Source organism: Oryctolagus cuniculus, chromosome 9 (genome assembly GCF_964237555.1).
Source record: "Oryctolagus cuniculus chromosome 9, mOryCun1.1, whole genome shotgun sequence".
Taxonomy (NCBI): domain Eukaryota; kingdom Metazoa; phylum Chordata; class Mammalia; order Lagomorpha; family Leporidae; genus Oryctolagus; species Oryctolagus cuniculus.
In genome coordinates this window covers 123,278,516-123,296,842 of record NC_091440.1, presented here as the reverse complement: position 1 = coordinate 123,296,842, position 18,327 = coordinate 123,278,516, and the positions used below count along the sequence as shown (strand labels likewise).

The 18,327-nt window shown below is 50.1% G+C and overlaps 1 protein-coding gene across 5 annotated transcripts in view; it reads right to left on the bottom strand.

Annotated features, from left to right (window-relative positions):
- Nucleotides 1-18,327, bottom strand: part of RASSF8 (Ras association domain family member 8) — a 94,702-nt gene that overhangs the window by 9,598 nt on the left and 66,777 nt on the right. For 3 of the 5 annotated variants that reach the window (XM_051850353.2, XM_051850351.2, XM_070049518.1), the window contains exon 2: nt 9,918-10,124. In XM_051850353.2, coding sequence (XP_051706313.1) covers nt 9,918-10,020 — 103 coding nt within the window. In that variant the 5' untranslated portion in view covers nt 10,021-10,124. Of the gene's footprint in view, nt 1-9,917; nt 10,125-12,843; nt 12,958-18,327 lie in introns of those variants that run through there. The other 2 variants (XM_051850352.2, XM_051850354.2) reach the window with 2 other exon arrangements.

The window sequence follows — 18,327 nt, the reverse complement described above, 5'->3', positions numbered from 1 at the left end:
GGATGCTGATGGCGGTTTCAAAGCTGGGTGAATGACTTTCTGGGTGAGTGCTGTCACTTCACTCCTACAGCGTCCCGCAGATTCTGAAGGGCAGGCATTCGTGAGCACAGGCTGCATCTAACCTGCGGCTTAATGTAAGACATTTTTTCTGCACACACAAAGGGCTGATCCGGGACACGCTTTAAATAGTGATGTGTCGTGGCAATCATCTGACTTTAAACAAATCCTTCTAAGCCATTTCCAATGGTGTGTAGAGCTGCACACAGGAGTGGAGGCAGGGTACTGGAGCCGGAAGCCTGTTCCGGTTCAGCTCTGTCACCTATTTGCACGATTTGAAACAATTAAATTTCCCTTAACCAAACCCTGCTTGCTCTGCATAGGCTGAAGGCAGCACCTCTTTCTTTAACAAGGTGCTTCTCAGAGTCAAATGAGATGGTACAATTTCACAGTGCTTGGGGCTGGTGTTGTGGCATAGCAGGTTAAGCCACTGCTTGGGGTGCAAGCTTCCCATATTGGAGGACTGGTTCGAGTCCCAGCTGCTCTGTTTCCTAGCCAGCTCCCTGCTGATGTGCCTGGGACAGTACAAGTCTCGGGCCCCTGCCACCCACATGGGAGACCAGAATGGAGTTCCTGTCTCTTGGCTTTGGCCTGCCCCAGCCCTGGCTGCGGTGGCCACTTAAGAAGCAAATCAGATATCTTCCTGTCTGTGTCTCCCTCTCTCTGTTGCTCTGCCTTTCAAATAAATACTAAAAAAGAAAAAGTTTTGGGGAAAGGTTAAAAAAAAAAAAGCTATACAGTGATGTGTGACTATCATCAAAATACCCAGGCAAAGGAGAATGAAGAAGCGAGCTTGCCCTGCATCGAGGTTTTAGAATTAAAAAAAAAAAAAAAAAAGTGTTCCTAACAGTTTCCAGGTTAAAAATGAGTGTAACTGCTCCAAGCCAAACCACGCGACACATGTGCAAGGTTAAGGCTGCTCACTTCCCCTCAGGTGGGATGCAGCCTCTCCCTCCGTGACCCGAGGGGCTGCCCTGCACCGTGGAGCCCCTTCAGGTCTAACAGCCCAGGAAGCATCTTCCAGAAGGAACCGCAGCATTCCATTACCCAGGCTACATTCACATTTCTAAAGCCCCTCATTTGAGATCATAATGAAATATAGGGCCCATTTCCAATGCTTAATGGCACAGTTGTTCTCTGAGAATGTGGAAGATACAAAATTATTTAGAATTGCTTTTACTGCCTGTGTTTCCTCTCTGTTACATAATGCACATTTAGCACTATTAAGCAGAAAGAAAAAAATTCCATTTGGCAATATAAAACTTTTTTGCAAAAAAAATGTAAATGAACAGATTTGATTCTATTATAGAAATTGGATTTTAAATATTTCATATAGGAATTAAATCCCATAATCATCATTTTTAATACCAACACTTGGCAAGGCCTTACCGATCCTATTTCATTAAGATAGATCTGGATTCCTCCTGCAACACTACACAGGATTTTATTAAACGAGTACATTTAGTTCTACCTTGCACACTGACTTGAAGTAGCCTTGAAACTAACAAAAAGGACCATCTAACCTACCTCGCCAGCCACCCAGCCAGCCAGCCAGCCCGCCCACGGCATTTGTAGTTTAAGCCGTTTGAGCTATCCTGGACTATGTGCTGCTGTCAGGTAACTGCAATTGCATTAAAAAAAAAATGATAAATAAAATACTCATTACAACTTTAAGCAGCTGAAGCACATGAAACTAATCCAATAATCATTAACTTCATATAATGAGAAAACCCGCAAGTTTTAACACATCTATGGAATCTTACTGGATGATCAAGATAAACAGGATAATGGATTACTTTCACCTAATTAAAAAATCTTTACTTATTTTCATTATATTTGAAAGGCACAGAGACAGAAACAGAGAAGAGAGATCTCCCATTCACTGGTTTACTTCCACAGATGCCCACAAAAGCCAATGTTGGTTCAGGCCCAAGCCAAGAGCCTGAGACTCAATCCAGGTAAGGACCCAAGCACTTGGGTCATCATGTGCTGCCTTCACAGTGGGCACTGGCAGGAAGCTGGATCAGAGGAGTAGCCAGGCCTGGAACCAGGCACTCCAATATGAGATGCGGCCATCCCAGTGGGATGTATCCTAACCACTGTGCCAAATGCTGGCCCTTTCTTTCACCTAATTTCAAGTAGAATTTTGGGGGCCAGTCCTCTGGCAAAGTAGGTTAACCCTCCTTCTGCAGCCCCAGCACCCCCATATGGGCACTAGTTTGAGTCCTGGCTGCTCCATTTCCAATCCAGCTCCCTGCCAATATGCCTGGGAAAACAGCAGAAGATGGCCCAAGTGCTTGGACCCCTGCACCCACATGGAAGCCCATTGCGGTCATTTGGGGAGGGAACCAGCACATGGAAGACCTTTCTGTCTCTCCCTCTGTCTCTAACTCTGCCCCTCGAATACATAGATCTTTTAAACAATAAAGTGAAATTTTGGCAATGTCTCAGGCATGCCATCTCAAACATACAGCTCCTAAAATGCTAAGTGTCTTTTCTCATGGCAATGAGTTGACAGATGGCTGGCAGCATCAGGATGGGGGCCGGGCACCAGGAGGACCACAGGACAGGACTGGAGAACTGGGACCTTCAGCTCCAGGCCCCATCCTCGTGGAAGGCTGGGCCAGCACCAACAATGATTCCATCCATTGTGCCAGCATAAGTAAATTCCCACAAAAACCCAAGAGCACTGGCTTGGGGAGCTTCTTCTAGAGGGTTGTCCATGTGGAGGTTCCTGGAGGGTGACCTGGAAAGGGCATGAGAGTCTGGACCCCTTCCCACACATCTCACCCTCTGAGTGCCTCCACGCGGGTCCCAGTAGCCCTTAGAATAAACCAGCACACTTGTTTCCCTGGCTGCTTTGAGCGGCTCTAGTCAGTCACTCAGATCCCATAACTGGTCCTGGGAACCTGATTTAGAGCCAGCCGGTCAGAAGCACAGGCCAAACAACCTGGGCTCCTGATTAGCGTGTGGAGTGGGCGTGGTCTCGGCAGAGCCACGTCCAGGCAGACAGCGCCAGGACTGAGCTAAAGTCCAGGACACAGCAGGTGTCGCTGCTGAGGGGCGACTTGCTTGCGGGTGAGGAGCCCTCCCTGCCACATGTGGTCACAGGCCTTCCGTGCTGACTGCTGATTGTGTCACTCTTCCGTTCTAAGACAACGTGGGTACTTTGCAAATGCACGCCCACACTCAAACATGCGATATGGGCTGCCTACAAACTGTGTGCCCTTATTTCAAATCATTTTTTTTTTTTTTTTGACAGAGTCATAGACAGAGAGAGAGAGAAAGGTCTTCCTTTTTCTGTTGGTTCAACCCCCCAAATGGCCCCCATGGCCGGCGCACTGCGCTGATCTGAAGCCAGGAGCCAGGTGCTTCTCCTGGTCTCCGATGGGGTGCAGGGCCCAAGGACATGGGCCATCCTCCACTGCACTCCCAGGCCACAGCAGAGAGCTGGACTGGAAGAGGGGCAACCGGGACTAGAGCCTGGCACCCACAGGCGCAGGACTAACCAAGTGAGCCACGGCCCCGGTCCCTCAAATCATTTTTTTAAAAAAATGCAACCGTTTTTACAATGTTAGGAAACTTCTCTTTAGAGTCATAAAATCATGATCCCCAAAGTAACATTATTTAGTTGACAAATCTATATCAAACATCAAATATTTCTCACAAATAGTGCCAGACCCTGGGGATATGGATTCTGGGAAACACCCTGATCGCTCTCTTCGTAGGTCTTAGTTTTAATTACTGACATCTGAGTTTATCTTCCGTAGCAAATCCTCCCCATGCCATAGGCGAACCCTGGACATTATTCCAAAGCATATGACGCAGCTGGCACGAACCACTTCAGAACTTAATGCTAGCACAGCGCCACGTTTTTGGACATATTAGAAAGAATGCTGGTAACACCCGACCTGCCCTTTCTCTAGTGAATATGGGACCTACGGCACCGAGTCTTCCTGCTGACAGCGCTCTACTTGAGCTGCAGACACTGCCGTGACAATTTCCTCAGACCCAGGCCCATCCCCGCATCGGACACAGGCTAGGGAGCGTAAGCAATCTCTCCTCTCAGGTCTCACGCTGGCTGTGATGGAACTCGCCTGCGTCGTTCTCAGTCTACAACATGCTTCTGTGTTATTTTCACTGCACAAACACTGCACATCCTCACCTATTAATGAAGACATCAAAGCTTGAAGAATTTTAAGCAATTTCTGGATGACATATATTCTGCAAATATGTCCATGATTTTTCTACTGTTTTATTCAAGCCCTGATTGCCAGTATTAGGAAAACTACCATCCAGGAATGACCTTACCTCAGTGATAGCACAAAAGGTCATTTCGGAGTACACCTGTGAGTTATGCATTCAGCCCACAGCTAAATCAGTTACAATGTATTGAAATAATGAAAGGAGCACCTATGATTTGTTAGGCACTGTGCCGGCTACTTTACATAAATAACAGGAAGCGCACCACTGTAAACCAGTGTGGGTTAGGGGCTACTGGTCATGCAGCAGAATCTAACCCATCCTGATGCATGCCTTGAATTACATGTACTCATAGTTATTAAAATAATTTCATAACTTCAAAATATAGAAGCTTCTTAGAGCTGATTAGACTATCATAACTATTAAAATTACATACATGGCTATAAAACAGGAGTATACTAAGATTCTATTTACTTGTTTCACTATGATTCAATCCATGACTTTCTAATAGCTGTCCACTGAGATTCAGGGGCTAAAAGTAATACAACACAACAGTAGCTAAGAGCAGACTTCTTGCCACAGTGCCAGCCCCAACCCTGGGGGTTTTCTGTGTGACAGAGGTGATCAAGTTCATTTATAATGAGCCCCTTTCAGCCATGCCTGGGTCTATGCTAAGAAGGTGGCTCTGGGTGGACTCCTGGGTGGCTTCAGAATACGACTCTTGCTGGGAGAATCAACCATGCGAACAGAGCAGCCTGGATCTTTCCGTCCCTCTTCCTACCTCCAGGAAGGGGAAAGGAGGTAATTATCAATGGGCGATGACTTCCTCCAGCATGGTCATGTCAAAGGGCCCCTGTGAGAACTTCCACAGGGTGAGAGAACATTGAGGAAACCCTGCAAGATATAGGCACAGGCAAAGGCTTCCTGGAAAAGACCCCAGAGGCACAGGCAGTCAAAGCCAAAGTTAACAAATGTGATTACTTCAAATTGAGAAGCTTCTGTATGGCAAAAGAAACAGGAAAGTGAAGAGGCAACCGACAGAATTGGAGAAATTACTTGCAAGCTGTGCAACTGAAAAGAGAATTAATAACCAGAATCTACAAAGAGATCAAGAAACTCCACTGCAACAAAACAAACAACTCAGTTAAGAGATGGGCAAAAGACTCAAACAGACATTTTTCAAAAGAGGAAATCCAAATGGCCAACAGATACGTGAAAAAATGTTCAGGGTCACTACAATCAGGGAAATGCAAATCAAAACCACAATGAGGTTTCACCTCACCCAGGTTAGAATGGCTCACATTCAGAAATCTACCAACAACAGATGCTGGAGAGAATGTGGGGGAAAAGGCACACTAATGCACTGTTGGTGGGTGGGAATGCGAATTGGTAAAGCCACTATGGAAGATAGTATGGTGACACCTCAAAAACCTGAATATACACTTATCATATGACCCAGCCATACCACTCCTGGGAATTTACCCAAAGGAAATGAAATCAGTAAACAAAAGAGCTATCTGCACCTCCATATTTATTATAGCTTAATTCACAATAGGTAAGACATGGAATCAACCTAAATGCCCGTCAACAGAAGACTGGATAAAGACATTATGGGATATGTACACTATGGAATACTTTGAAACCCGGTCATTGGCAAAAAATGGATGTATATGCAAAATATCATACTTAGTGAAATAAGCCAATTCCAAAGGGACAAATTCTGTATGTCGTCCCTGATCTGTAAGAACTAATAGTGCACATAAAACAAAAGCTGTAGAAGTGAAATTGACACTTTGAGAAACAATGACTTGAACAGCCCTCATATTGACTGTCGAGGAACAGTTTTTATTTTTTAATTTTTTTCTCTTCTTCATACTCTATGTTGAATTCTTTTTTTATTTGACAGGTAGAGATATAGACAGTGAGAGAGAGAGAGACAGAGAGAAAGGTCTTCCTTCCACTGGTTCACTCTCCAAATGGATGCCACAGCCGGTGCTGTGCCGATCCGAAGCCAGGAGCCAAGTGCTTCCTCCTGGTCTCCATGCGGGTGAAGGGCCCAAGCACTTGGGGCATCCTCCACTGCACTCCCGGGCCACAGCAGAGAGCTGGCCTGGAAGAGGGGCAACCAGGACTAGAACCCGGCACCCATATAGGATGCCGGTGCCGCAGGTGGAGGATTAACCAAGTGAGACACGGCGCCGGCCCCTATATGTTGAATTCTTAACATAGAGTTAATCATATGTATATATAGTCAACTGAAAATAGATCTCAGTAAAAAATACAAGGGGGAATAAGCGGAGAAGGAGGAAGTTTGTAACTGTAAAGCTGTATAGGTCTGTATATAGTCCTACAGATTTACTTCTAAGGGTACAGTTAAAAACTTGTCATGGAACCCCAAATCTCATTAAAATTGGTGGTGAAAATGCCATCTGAATTGTTAAAGTGATCATATAGATAGGATTAAATATTAAAGAGATCATATAAATAGCATTAAGTGCCTGGTAATAACAGAATTAAAAAAGGGAATGTCCAACATGGGAAGTAGTCCACACAGCAGACTCATAGAAAGACAATTGCTTTAAGTACACTCTGACCTCAGAATCGGCACTTAAGGCATTTGGATGTGGCTGAAAAGCCCATGAGAGCAAGTCAGGCATGGAAAGCCAAGACGCTGTGCCAAAAAATATCCTACATCATGAAGGATCTCTGTGAGTGAAACCCAGTGGAAAGAAGGGGCCATCAAAGGAGGATGTACTTTTCTCTGAAGGGAGGAGAGAATTTCCACTCTGCTTATGGCCTTGTCTAAATATTAACAGAGTTTGTGGATTCAAAATGCTTCCATAGCCTTGGTGGCTCATAAAAGAGCCTCGGGTGATCACTGACATCATATATAAGAGTGTCAATTGTTAAATTAACAACAGGAGTCACTGTGCACTTACTCCCCATATTGGACCTCTGTCCTTAATGAGTTGTACTATGAAAATTAATGGTAAAACTTGTCTTCAAATAGTACTTTATACGTTGTGTGTCTGTGTGGGTGCAAACTGCTGAAATCTTCACTTAGTACAGAGTTGGTCTTTTGTATATAAAGTTAATTAAAAATGAATCTTAAAGAAGAATGTGATGGGAGTGAGAGTGGGAGGTGGGATGGGAGGGTGGGTATGGGGGGAAGAATCACTATACTCCTAAAGCTGTACCTATGAAATTTTCATTCATTAAGTCAAAGCTTTAAAAAAAAAAATAAAAAAAGAGTGCCCAGGTTTCATTCCTGGCTCCGCTCCTTGCCAGGTTCCTGCCGATGCACACCCAGGGGGCAGTGGTATGGCCCTCTGGGACTGTTGTTACAGCAGCAGTTCCCCTGACACACTCTGTGATTTCTGATATAGGCTGAGCATCCCACATCCAAAAACCCCAAATCCTCTAAACTCTGAAACACTTTGGACACGACGACACCACGAGCAGAAACCGCCACACCATGAAAGCTCTGTTTCAGTACAAAAGGACTGAACATATCGTAGAAAATTATCTGCACAAAAGGCTCTGCACATAAGCTGTTCACAAAACATGAATGAACTCCATGCTTAGCCTTGGGTCTTATCCCCAGGATACCTCATTATGTATATGCAAATATCCCTCCCCTCACCAAAACACAGTCCAAAACAAATCTGAAATCTGAAATACGTACGGTCGACGCTTTTTGGATAAGAGATATTCAACCTGTAGTATAAACAACGTCAACATACTCTCCAATTTTTTTGTTAGTGTTTAGACTGTAAATACTAAAAGCTCTCATTACTAGACAGACAAATAGCCAGGTGTGTATCAGAAGCGCAGTGAGCTGGATGCAGAACAGAAGCCAGGAGAAACGGCAGCTCTTGGCTGGCTGCTGCCTCAGTCATTTTTTCTGATGAATTCTGAATTCAGCGAAGTATTTATGATACTGAATGGAGCTGTTTTAGTCAAGCTTGGAGGAATATCATAATACATCTACATTCAAGTTGCTAACTTCTCAAAATAAGTCTTGGACTGAGTAATTGAGGCGACAAAAATGGGAGGTTTCATTCCGTTAAAATTTGAGCGTGTGCACAAACAAGGCCACACCTTAGTCCAGATGGGAAAAACACAGACCTGGCACATGTGCACATTTTCCCCCTCGACATTCTGCAAAACACAGGTGGTCATCTTGTGGACAGGTGCAGTGAGAGCCACTCACTACTCGGACTTTTTCTGCAACAACTACTCATTGCTCACTGTGATTATTTTGCTGGGCACTGCCCATGGCTGTGGCACCTGGTAATCCCAGACTTCACAGGAAACAGATACACTGCAGACAAAGTGTGTGCAGCTCTTAAAGGGGCAGTTACCCAGAGCTGGCACAAGGGAATACGCCATCTGAGTACACGCCCTGTTTCCCCCTCGCTCTAATAATGAAACCTAAGTCTACATATCTATTCAGGTGCCAGGGGACTTCGTTGGTGTGAAGCCTAGCATTTCCGGCATTCCTTGCCTCTGCTAGTGCGCTACAGCACTGCAGGAGAACATCCAGAGATGCCAGCTTTATAAGAACACCCGCATCTAGAGCAGAGTCTTGTCAACTTCCGGCAGTAGGTCGGCCCCCAGGCAGGTGGCACAGTCACCTCCACCCACGGCTGGGGTGCCTGAGCTAACCAGGCACGCTTCCACTTTACACCAGCCAGCAAGGCACGCGATAAACTTGAGCTAAGAACCTCAAAAATTAAGAGGCACTGAGCACCGTGCACGGTGCTGGACACAGGGTTCCTCTTGCTGCACGTCTGCGGAATGAAGGACTTTAGATGCAAATGCAGACCCTCACCCGCTTTACCCGCTTCACCGAGCTAAGTAGGCCTCCTCGCGTACTACAAGGACTTCCCGCAGCAAGGAAGCAAAATAGAAGCACGGCTGAAATGAAAGAACTCGATAGAACCAAGAGGGGGCGCTAGCAAACACGCCGGACAACCTCACCCTCGCTGTGTGCCATTTTCAAAGCACACAGGATCGTTCCCGAAGGACTCACGTTGTTCATTTTGTTGTGTTTTCTCGTCTAAAAGTACTCAGGGGTAACAACTTGGGCTTTTTTTCGCCTACTAGCTGGCACAGGTCAGGCCAGCATTCGGGAAACCCACATGCCGCAGCGGAGTGCAGCCTTGAGTCCTGACGACGCCCCTTCTGATCCAGCTCCCTGCTCCTGCACCTGGCCGCCGCCTCCCCACAAGGGACACCTGGATGGAGTTCCAGGCTCCTGGCTTTGGCCTGGCCCAGCCCTGGGTGTTGCAGCCGTCTGGCAAGCAAACCAGCGGATGGAAGATCTTTCTCTCTCTGCCTTTCAAATGATTCCATGAATGAGTGAACAAGCAAATAATAAAAGCAATGAAGAACACACCTGTAGTTGCAGAAATCACAGGTTAGAACAAGCAGCAGGAGAGAAGACGGAGCAGATTCTAGATTTAAAATCACTGCGATCTGGAGGGACGCAGGGAACCAGCATCCTCACGGGTGTGCCTGTGCTCACCATGGAAACGAGCGGGCAGCATCCGCAGAGACCTGCATCACTCAGACACACACACACACACACATGCACACACACGTGCGTGCGCACGCGCACTGTCGCCGCCCCACACAGTGCACAGTCCACGTACCTATTGCTTGAGCTAAGGCTATCACGACCTCCTGGCAGGTCGTGACTTCGGTGACCCCACACACAATCCTCTGGACTCCGTCCACCCATACTTTCAGTTCCATGGTGCACCGCTCACACGAGGGCCGGGAGAGGGCTCATCGGGCTGTCAGGTCATGTCTCTGGCTACGGGAACAAGGCGGAGGCAGAGGCGGTGCCGTCAGCTGGACTAGGGGGAAAGAAAAAAGATGGTTAATAACAAGGAACCTCAGCATCTCTCACACAGTACTATCATGTATAAACATTACACAGAGCACATCACATGTCAATACATCAAATCCTGCCTCTGTGCCGGGCCCAGAACGCACAGGCGTGGCTGCACACACCTGGCGCGGCGCGGCGCCGTTTCACACGTGTGACCACTGCAGGCATTAACACGTCACGCTCCGCTGAGTTAAACAGCCTCGTTTACTTAACCAGCCTCGCGCCTTTTATCTTTTGGAAATTTTTCATTCGGGTAACTTCTGAGGTTGAGAAAAAACCAGGAGAGCAACAGTTTCTGTCACTGTAGGGAGCGTGAGTAACGCAGCCCAACCCCACGAGCCTCGCCATCCTGTCCAGGGAGACGGCTACCTCCACGTGCCCTCCCGGCCCTCCGTTCCCAGGTCTGGCGCTGTCCCCCCTGCCCGGAAGACGCCGACGCCAAGCTCGGCCTGTCGACGAGGCGCTTACAGGAGCTCGGTGGAAGGAATGGGATCTCGAGCCCACGGCTGGCAGCTCCCCCCTCCATGGACCTGCTGGCCTGGACACTTTTCTGCACTCCGAAGTTACTCCGACGACATACACCGTCACTTCGCGCGTTTCTCACTTGGCTGCGGCAGCGCATGCCAGGCAGAGTGGCATTCTCACGCGCTCGATACAAAGCTGCCTTTCTTGTATTTGTCAGAATGCTACTGGCCTGCGAAACATCAGTTACACAGCCGGCTTCCCCATGGGCTTTCAGAATCCCAGTTGTCCCTGTGCTCAATCCTTAACTGACCTGCGATTTACTTGTTTGTTGTCGTTTTGTTGTTTCTTTTATAAAATACCTAATGGTTTTGAGATGTAAGGAACACTGATGTGATTAAGAGAATACATGGGTGTGTTTTAGGGTTTGCAATGGCATGGATGCTTCAGAATGAATTATTAAAAAATTTAAACAATTATTAAATCATTGCTCCTGCCATCGGATCAGCGCGGTGCGCCGGCCGCGGCGGCCATTGGAGAGTGAACCAACGGCAAAAGGAAGACCTTTCTCTCTGTCTCTCTCTCTCACTGTCCACTCTGCCTGTCAAAAAAAAAAAAAAATTTAAACAATTATTAAATCATTAAAAAGCTTATTAAACACACTGGACACCTTTCTTGCGAAACCTCATTCACTACAGACTGGAGCTTAGGCCTGTGCCTTCTCTGAAGGGACCTTGCCCACTTCTGGGTCACCTGCTCATTGGGGTGGACGAGCCAGAACACAGGTGCTGGGAGACTCGGCCTGACGCCGCTCCCCAGGGCAGGTGCACACTTTCTGTCACCCGGCAAACAGCACAGGCCCGGCTGCAGGCCCACTTCCCCGGGCACCGAGTCAGCGTGGCTTCCCCAACTCCCGTCTGTGCGGACCGAGAAGAGGCCATCCTCCCACTTCGGGACAAAGGGGCGCCGCGGCCAGACACAGCAGAAAGCCAGTCAACAGTTCCACCAGTTCCCTCGTGGCTGGAGCTCCCAAGCCTTTTACATCTCGAGAAAGAGCTGCACGCGGGGCTTCAGACAGTTCACGGAGCAGGCGACGGAACCCGCCACGCGGGCGCACTCGTTCCATGACACCACGGACTTGGACCTCTTCCACGACCTCTCATATTACTGATTCTCGGGAAGAAAATTAAGGTTGCAAAGAAAAGGCCACACATGACTATATCGCTTTACTAAATTAAAAAAAACCAAACAGCTGAGTATTTAAAATCTACTTACAATCCAGTCCCTTATTTTTCACTAAAAAGACTTCATCTCAGGAAACCTGCACAGGGAGGCCGCAGCTCTCCCCGGGAGCCCCTCCTCCCAGACGGAGCAACCTGTCACTCAACAGGAACCCGTGAGACGCGTTTTTCTCCGCGTCGCTGAAGAGCGCTCAGCCTGAGATCTCCCTGCTTGACGCGTTCTTCAGTGCACACAGCACAGGCGCAAGGTCCCCCAGCCACCCACCAGAGCACCCTCATCTCCTACAAGAGACGTCCCCGCACCGCACACTCAGCTCCTACAACAGACGTCACCAGCACCTGCCACTTCCCCCACAGTCTTCTCTGCTTCTGTGAGTTTGACCACTTTAAATACCGCATACAAGTTCTCCATCCCTTTTTTAGGTTTTACAATAGGACCAAATGCTCTCCTATCAGAAATATCATTATTTCCCTTTGACCTTTTAAATGAGTAAATACAAACCAACACCCCCCCCCACACACACACGTGTTAACTGTTACAGGGTACCGTCAACCCTCGTGAAAACACTGAGCATCCATAAGGCTGCTTAGTCACATAAGCGTGCAGGACCCCAGCCCCATCACACCTCCCACGGCAGCTCAGCGCCCAGAGACGACTGGCACCTGCGGCTGTGTCTTCTCACCACCAGCAGCATCTTCCAAACCTGGAACCTTCAGAGGTGGGAAATGTCTCAACAGTTCAGAGCAGTGGGCCAGCCGGCCCCCTGTCTTTGGGAGGACCACTGATTTTTTAGGGAGAACATGGCTTCTCCAGGTTTTGGGCCATACTGACCATCATCCCCCACAAAGTCACAGTCACTCCCGAGTTGTTGGAGGGGCCTGTCCCTCCGTCTCCCCAGCAGGAGCCCCCGGCACTCCCCTGTTGGAGCTGCAACCCCGACGTTCCCAATTCCCACAGCGGCACACCCAGCCCCAGCACACCCCAGAGGAAGACGGAGGCCTACGCTGTGGGTGTAGATGGTGCATCAGCCCGCACTGCAGCCGACGACCCAGGAAGCGAAAGGGCTGGTGTTCTAGCCGGAATTTGGAACACATTGCCCCGTGGAGACAGTGGTGTAGACACAGTAAGATTCTACTGCAAACGTATGTATTTTTAAACATTTATTTATATTCTTTGAGAGGCAGAGAGAGAGTAGATAGAGAGCAAAGAGGAACAGTGAGAAAAACTGGGATCCTACCTATTGGTTCACTCTCCAAATGCCTGTAAACACTCCAGTTTGGGCTGCAGCCAGGAACTGGGTCTTAGGTCTCCCCCGTGGGTGGCAGGGACCCATGTACTTGAGCCATCCATCACTTGCTATTTCCCAGGGTGCATATTAGCAGGAAGCTGGAAGCAGGAGTGGAGCTGGACTTGAACCCTGGCACTCGATGTGCGATGTGGGTGTCCCAAGCGGTGTGCTCACTGCCAGCGTAAACGACCCAGGCGCTGCTTTGACGATGAGGTTCCTGCACTCACGTCACTGTAGGTGAATCTTACTGATTTGGGCGCACGCTGGCAGGGAACACACCCACTTCTGATGTCCAAGTGCCCCGAATGAAGCGCCTGCGTTTGCAGACGCAGCCTCGTCCGCTTCAGCCTGCTGCCGGCCAGCTCTGGTTATCTGCAGAGTCCACGCGGGGTGAACTTGCCCACTTGCTGACATGTGGAACCCTCCAGTCAGCGGTGCTCTCCTGCTCCTGGCGTGGGCACAGGAGCAGGCCGTGGAGTCCCCGACTGAGACTGGACGAGGGGACACTGCTCCCAGGACCTGCCGTGTGCTGACGAGGGTCCCGCGTTGCGCCTGCGCGGTGCTGTGTGGCACGTTTCGCTGGTGGTGTCGCTGCTTCCCCAGCCCCTGGCACAGTGCGGGGCCGAGGGGCTGCCCAGCGCTCCCGACGCAGGGAGGCCGCGATGGGTCTGCGGGAGGAAACCAGCGGAGCTCGTGCGGGCCGCAGCTGTGGCTCTGGTGGCTGGGAGAGCAGCAAGCGTGGAGCAACGGCGCAGGCTGACGGGCTGCCTCCACGGGGCCATGTGCACCGAACGTCAAAAAGTACACGGAAAATGGACACCATGAAAACACTAGGCCTGGAGTCCCAAGGTGTCTTTTTTTTCCTCTTAAAGCACCACAAGTAACCTAGCATAGAATTCCACTTCCACCAGCTTTCTGAAGGGTTCTCTTCCTGAGTGGTTCGGACTCCCTGCGGCCAAGGCTCGTGGAGACCCGCCCTGTGCTTCCCCAGCGGCAGACGGTCAGCACGTGCTGATCCGGTGTTCACCGGAACCTGACGAACACAGCTCCTGTGAATAATGACCGACTGCCTATTTTTTAAAGATTTATTTTCATTTTATTTAAAAGGCAGAGTCAGAGAGGGCAGAGAGCATGCTTCCATCTGCTGGTTCACTCCCCAGATGGCCACGATGGTCAGGGCTGGGCTAGGCCCAAGCCAGGAGCCTCCTCCGGGTCTCCCACGTGGGTGCAGAGGCCCAACGACTTGGGCCATCTTGCGCTGCTTTCCCAGGTGCATTAGCAGGGAGTTGGATCAGAAGGGCCGGAACCAGTGCCCATGTGGGACGCCAGCACGGCAGGTGGCAGCTTTCATCCACTGAGCCACAGTTCCAGCCCCCAACTGTGTATTTTTAAAGACTTTTTCTTATGATAGTAACCACCAGGCTACTGAGGAAATTCTATCACTCACTAGAGACTAGAAGCAAACTCACAGGTGGCTTATGGCCAACTGTGATACTTTGTTCATTGCTACTTTCACTCATTGTGTATCGGAGCATTCTTCTTAAAAACAGCAAAGAGACAGCTTGGCCTGAGTTAGACCTTCACAGGCAGGCTGGTGCTGTAACAAAAGAACACTGATACCGGCTGCCAGTGCTTCTGGCCTCACAGAGAAAGACGCTCAGCACAAGGAACCTGGTGTACACAGCACCGTAGTTATTGCAACTATTAATAACCAGATAGTAAAATCCTCATTGAAATAGAAAACCGATCACAACAAAAACAAACAGAGAAAAACCCAAGTCCTTAAGGACATGGGCGTCTGGCCTACCAGCTGGAGACGCTATGTCTCCCAGCCGTGGCCCCTGCCTCTGGCTGCCTGCTAGCATAGCCCAGGGAGGCAGCGGGTTACGGCCATGTCCAAGACCTGAACTGAGGTCCTGGCTCCCGTCTTCAGCCCAGCCCAGACCTGGCCACTGCAGGCATCTGGGCAGTACTCCAGGAGATGGGAGCTTGCTCTGAAAACAAACACAGAGACGTACAAAGAACCCACCAAAAACAGCAACAAAACCCCTGGAGCTCAGTCCGCCTCACCCTAAAACCAGGCCCGCACGTGAGCTTATGCAGAAGAGCTGTTGCAGTGAAACCAGTCTTAGTTCGGGAACGTTCAGTCAATCCGAGAGGCCGGGGACTGCCAGTGGGTACGAGTTTCCCGTGGGAGGTAGGACCGAGCACGTTGTGGGAGGACAAGTACAGAGAGTGAAATAACCAGGAAAAAGTGGCAGGAAGGTAAGAAACCCACCCTGGTCCACACAGGGAGTTTGTGAAGACCTGCCCCAGGTGCCGGTCACCGGTCACCTGCCCTCGAACCACAGCGCTCAGGACAAACGCTGACCACACGCTGGTTCCGGAGAATTCTGGAAACCCAATCACACACGATTCCCCGTTAGGAAAGCCACTGTTTTGCTCCAGTGCAGTCCTGCAGCGTGGGTGTCAGAGTGTGCTGTTATAAGAAGGTGGAGGGCAAACCCGGCGCGGGGTGCGGACCTCAAACCTGGGCTGTACAGAGAGAGTGCTTCCCGAAGTGCGGGCCTGGGAACAGAAGCGCTGGCAGGGCCCCGCAGGGGAGCTGGGCTCCATCGTCCTGTCCCGCGGCTCTGGGGGGTGGTGCACAACGCACAGCCAGACGCAGACCCCACTCACCAGCTCACAGTCACTCAGCCCATCTGGGACTCCGCGTGGCGGCGGTGCTTGCAAACAAGGCACACAACATCCACAGAATGTCCCGTGGAGGCATGGGAGACACACTGCCAGCCGTGAGCAGGTGGAGAGGGGTAAGCTCGGTCAGGTCTCATTTGCAGCGACAATGAGAACAAAAGAGAAAGCAGAGCCAGCCTCTTCTTTAACGTGAAAAGTCCTCACTGGCACCATTACGCATTTCCTCTAAAGACACTTGTGCACGTCTTCCTTTCAGAGATTTGTCTACATCACAGTACTTCTTCTTCGACTGACTGTCTTAAAAAGTTCACCGCTGAGGGGCTGGTGCTGTGGTGTAGCAGGTAAAGCCGCAGCCTGCAGTGCAGGCATCCCACAAGGGGCACTGGTTCCAGTCCCAGATGCTCCACTTCCCATCCAGCTCTCTGCTATGGCCTGGGAAAGCAGTAGAAGATGGCCCAAGTCCTTGGGCTCCTGCATCTGTGTGGGAGACCCGGAAGAAGCTCCTGGCTACTGGTTTCGGATCGGTGCAGCTTTGGCTGCTGTGGCCATTTGGGGAGTGAACCAGTGGATGGAAGATCTCTCTCTCTCTCTCTCTCTCTGTCTCTCCATCTTTTTTTTAACTCTTTTAAATAAATAAGTCTTAACAAAAAGTAAGGATACAAAAGCTGACAATTCTAAACACTGCACATCCCATTGATTAAATCAAGTACACCCGAGCCTTTTCCTGCCTACTGTCATCCTCAGGTTTCAGGTTTTAGACAGACCCTAGGACTGGACTCAGTGACTCTGGTGGGGCCAGCCTCCACGGCGGGGGCCCCGAGCGAGGCACACAGACCGCACCCTGATCAGTACATGCGACTTGCTTCTCTCTCCCCTTTCTCTCCACCATTCCAGCTTTGCCGTATTCTTCAATCACGACTCCGCCTGGGAGGCGCTAGGGAAGCTGAGGACATCCAACCTGGGGGGGGGGGGGCACGTGGCGCCCTCTCTCCAGCTGCGTGAGGTCACTCATGTCAGTTCAGTGAGACCAAATGGGTGAGACAGCTTGGCTTTCAGAGCCGGCAACCCTCTCGCCACCAACCAGTACCCGTCCCCTCACCGAGCAGACAATGCTGAGGCCTGGCCCAAGTACCCCCCGCAAGCACGGCGCGTGCCCAGGCGCCGGCAGGGACACTCTACAATCACCCCGCTCCGCACGTCGCTCACACCAGTGAAGCGGAACGATCAAGTTCTGCACATACTGAGGTGAAGCGCGCAGTACAGAAGGCGCTGAGGGAGCTGCTCCTGTGAACAACTGTGCAAGCTGAGCCTGCAAGGGGTGACTACGCACAGACGCAGCATTAACATGCACAAACTGCCCGGTTGGGGCCGGCGCTGTGGCGCAGCGGGCAAAGCTACCACCTGCAGTAACGGCATCCCATATGGGCGCCGGTTCAGGTTTCGGCTATTCCTCTTCCAGTCCAGCTCTCTGCTGTGGCCTGGGAAGGCAGTGGAGGATGGCCAAGTGCTTGGGCCCTGCACCCTCATGGGAGACCAGGAGGAAGCTCCTGGCTCCTGGCTTCGGATCGGTGCAGCTCCGGCCATTGCGGCCAATTGGGGAGTGAACCAGTGGATGGAAGACCTCTCTCTCTCTCTCTCTCTCTCTGTCTCTCTCTCTGCCTCTCTTCTCTGTGTAACTCTGACTTTCAAATAAATAAATAGATAAATAAATCTTTAAACAAACAAAAATCATGCCTGATCCACTCTTACTAATTGTTGCTGATGCTTACAGCAGGCAGAACAAGATGGCATCCTACAATCTGACTTCTGAAAATCTTTTTTAAAAGATCTTTATTTGAAAGGCAGAATTATACACAGAGAGGGATAGAGAGATGGGTCTTGCACCCTCTGGTTCCCTCTCCAAGTGCAGTGATGGCTAGGGCTGGGCCAGGCTGAAGCCAGGAGCTTCATCCGGGTCTCCCACACGGGTGCAGGGGCCCAAGTACTCAGGCTGTCTTCCACTGCTTTCCCAGGGTCACTAGCAGCAAGCTGGGGCTGACCCCCGGGCTCATGGGATGCTGGCGTCCAGTCCCACAACTTGACTTTATAAAAACTCTTAAACAAGGAACATAAAAAGAGTATATTATTAGGGTCTATTTCTTGCTGTAGAATTTTTAAAAAACCAAACGAACCCACAAGAAGCCATCTGCTTTGCAATGAAACCTCCTGTGCTGGTCCCAGCCTGCTCTGTGGCCCTCCAGAGATACCTGAGCACCTGTGAAGTCCCAGTGCTCCCATCATGCCCTGACGCCAGCTGCACTGCTCAAGACAGGCATTACTGTCCAAGTCTTCCTGCAGAAAACCCGAGCTGCTGCCGGCACCGTGGCGTGGCAGGTAAAGCCACCACCCACAGTGCTGGCATCCCATACAGGCACTGGTTTGCATTCTGGCTGCTCCACGCCGATCTGGCCCCCTGCGAATGTGCCTGGGAAAGCAATGAAGG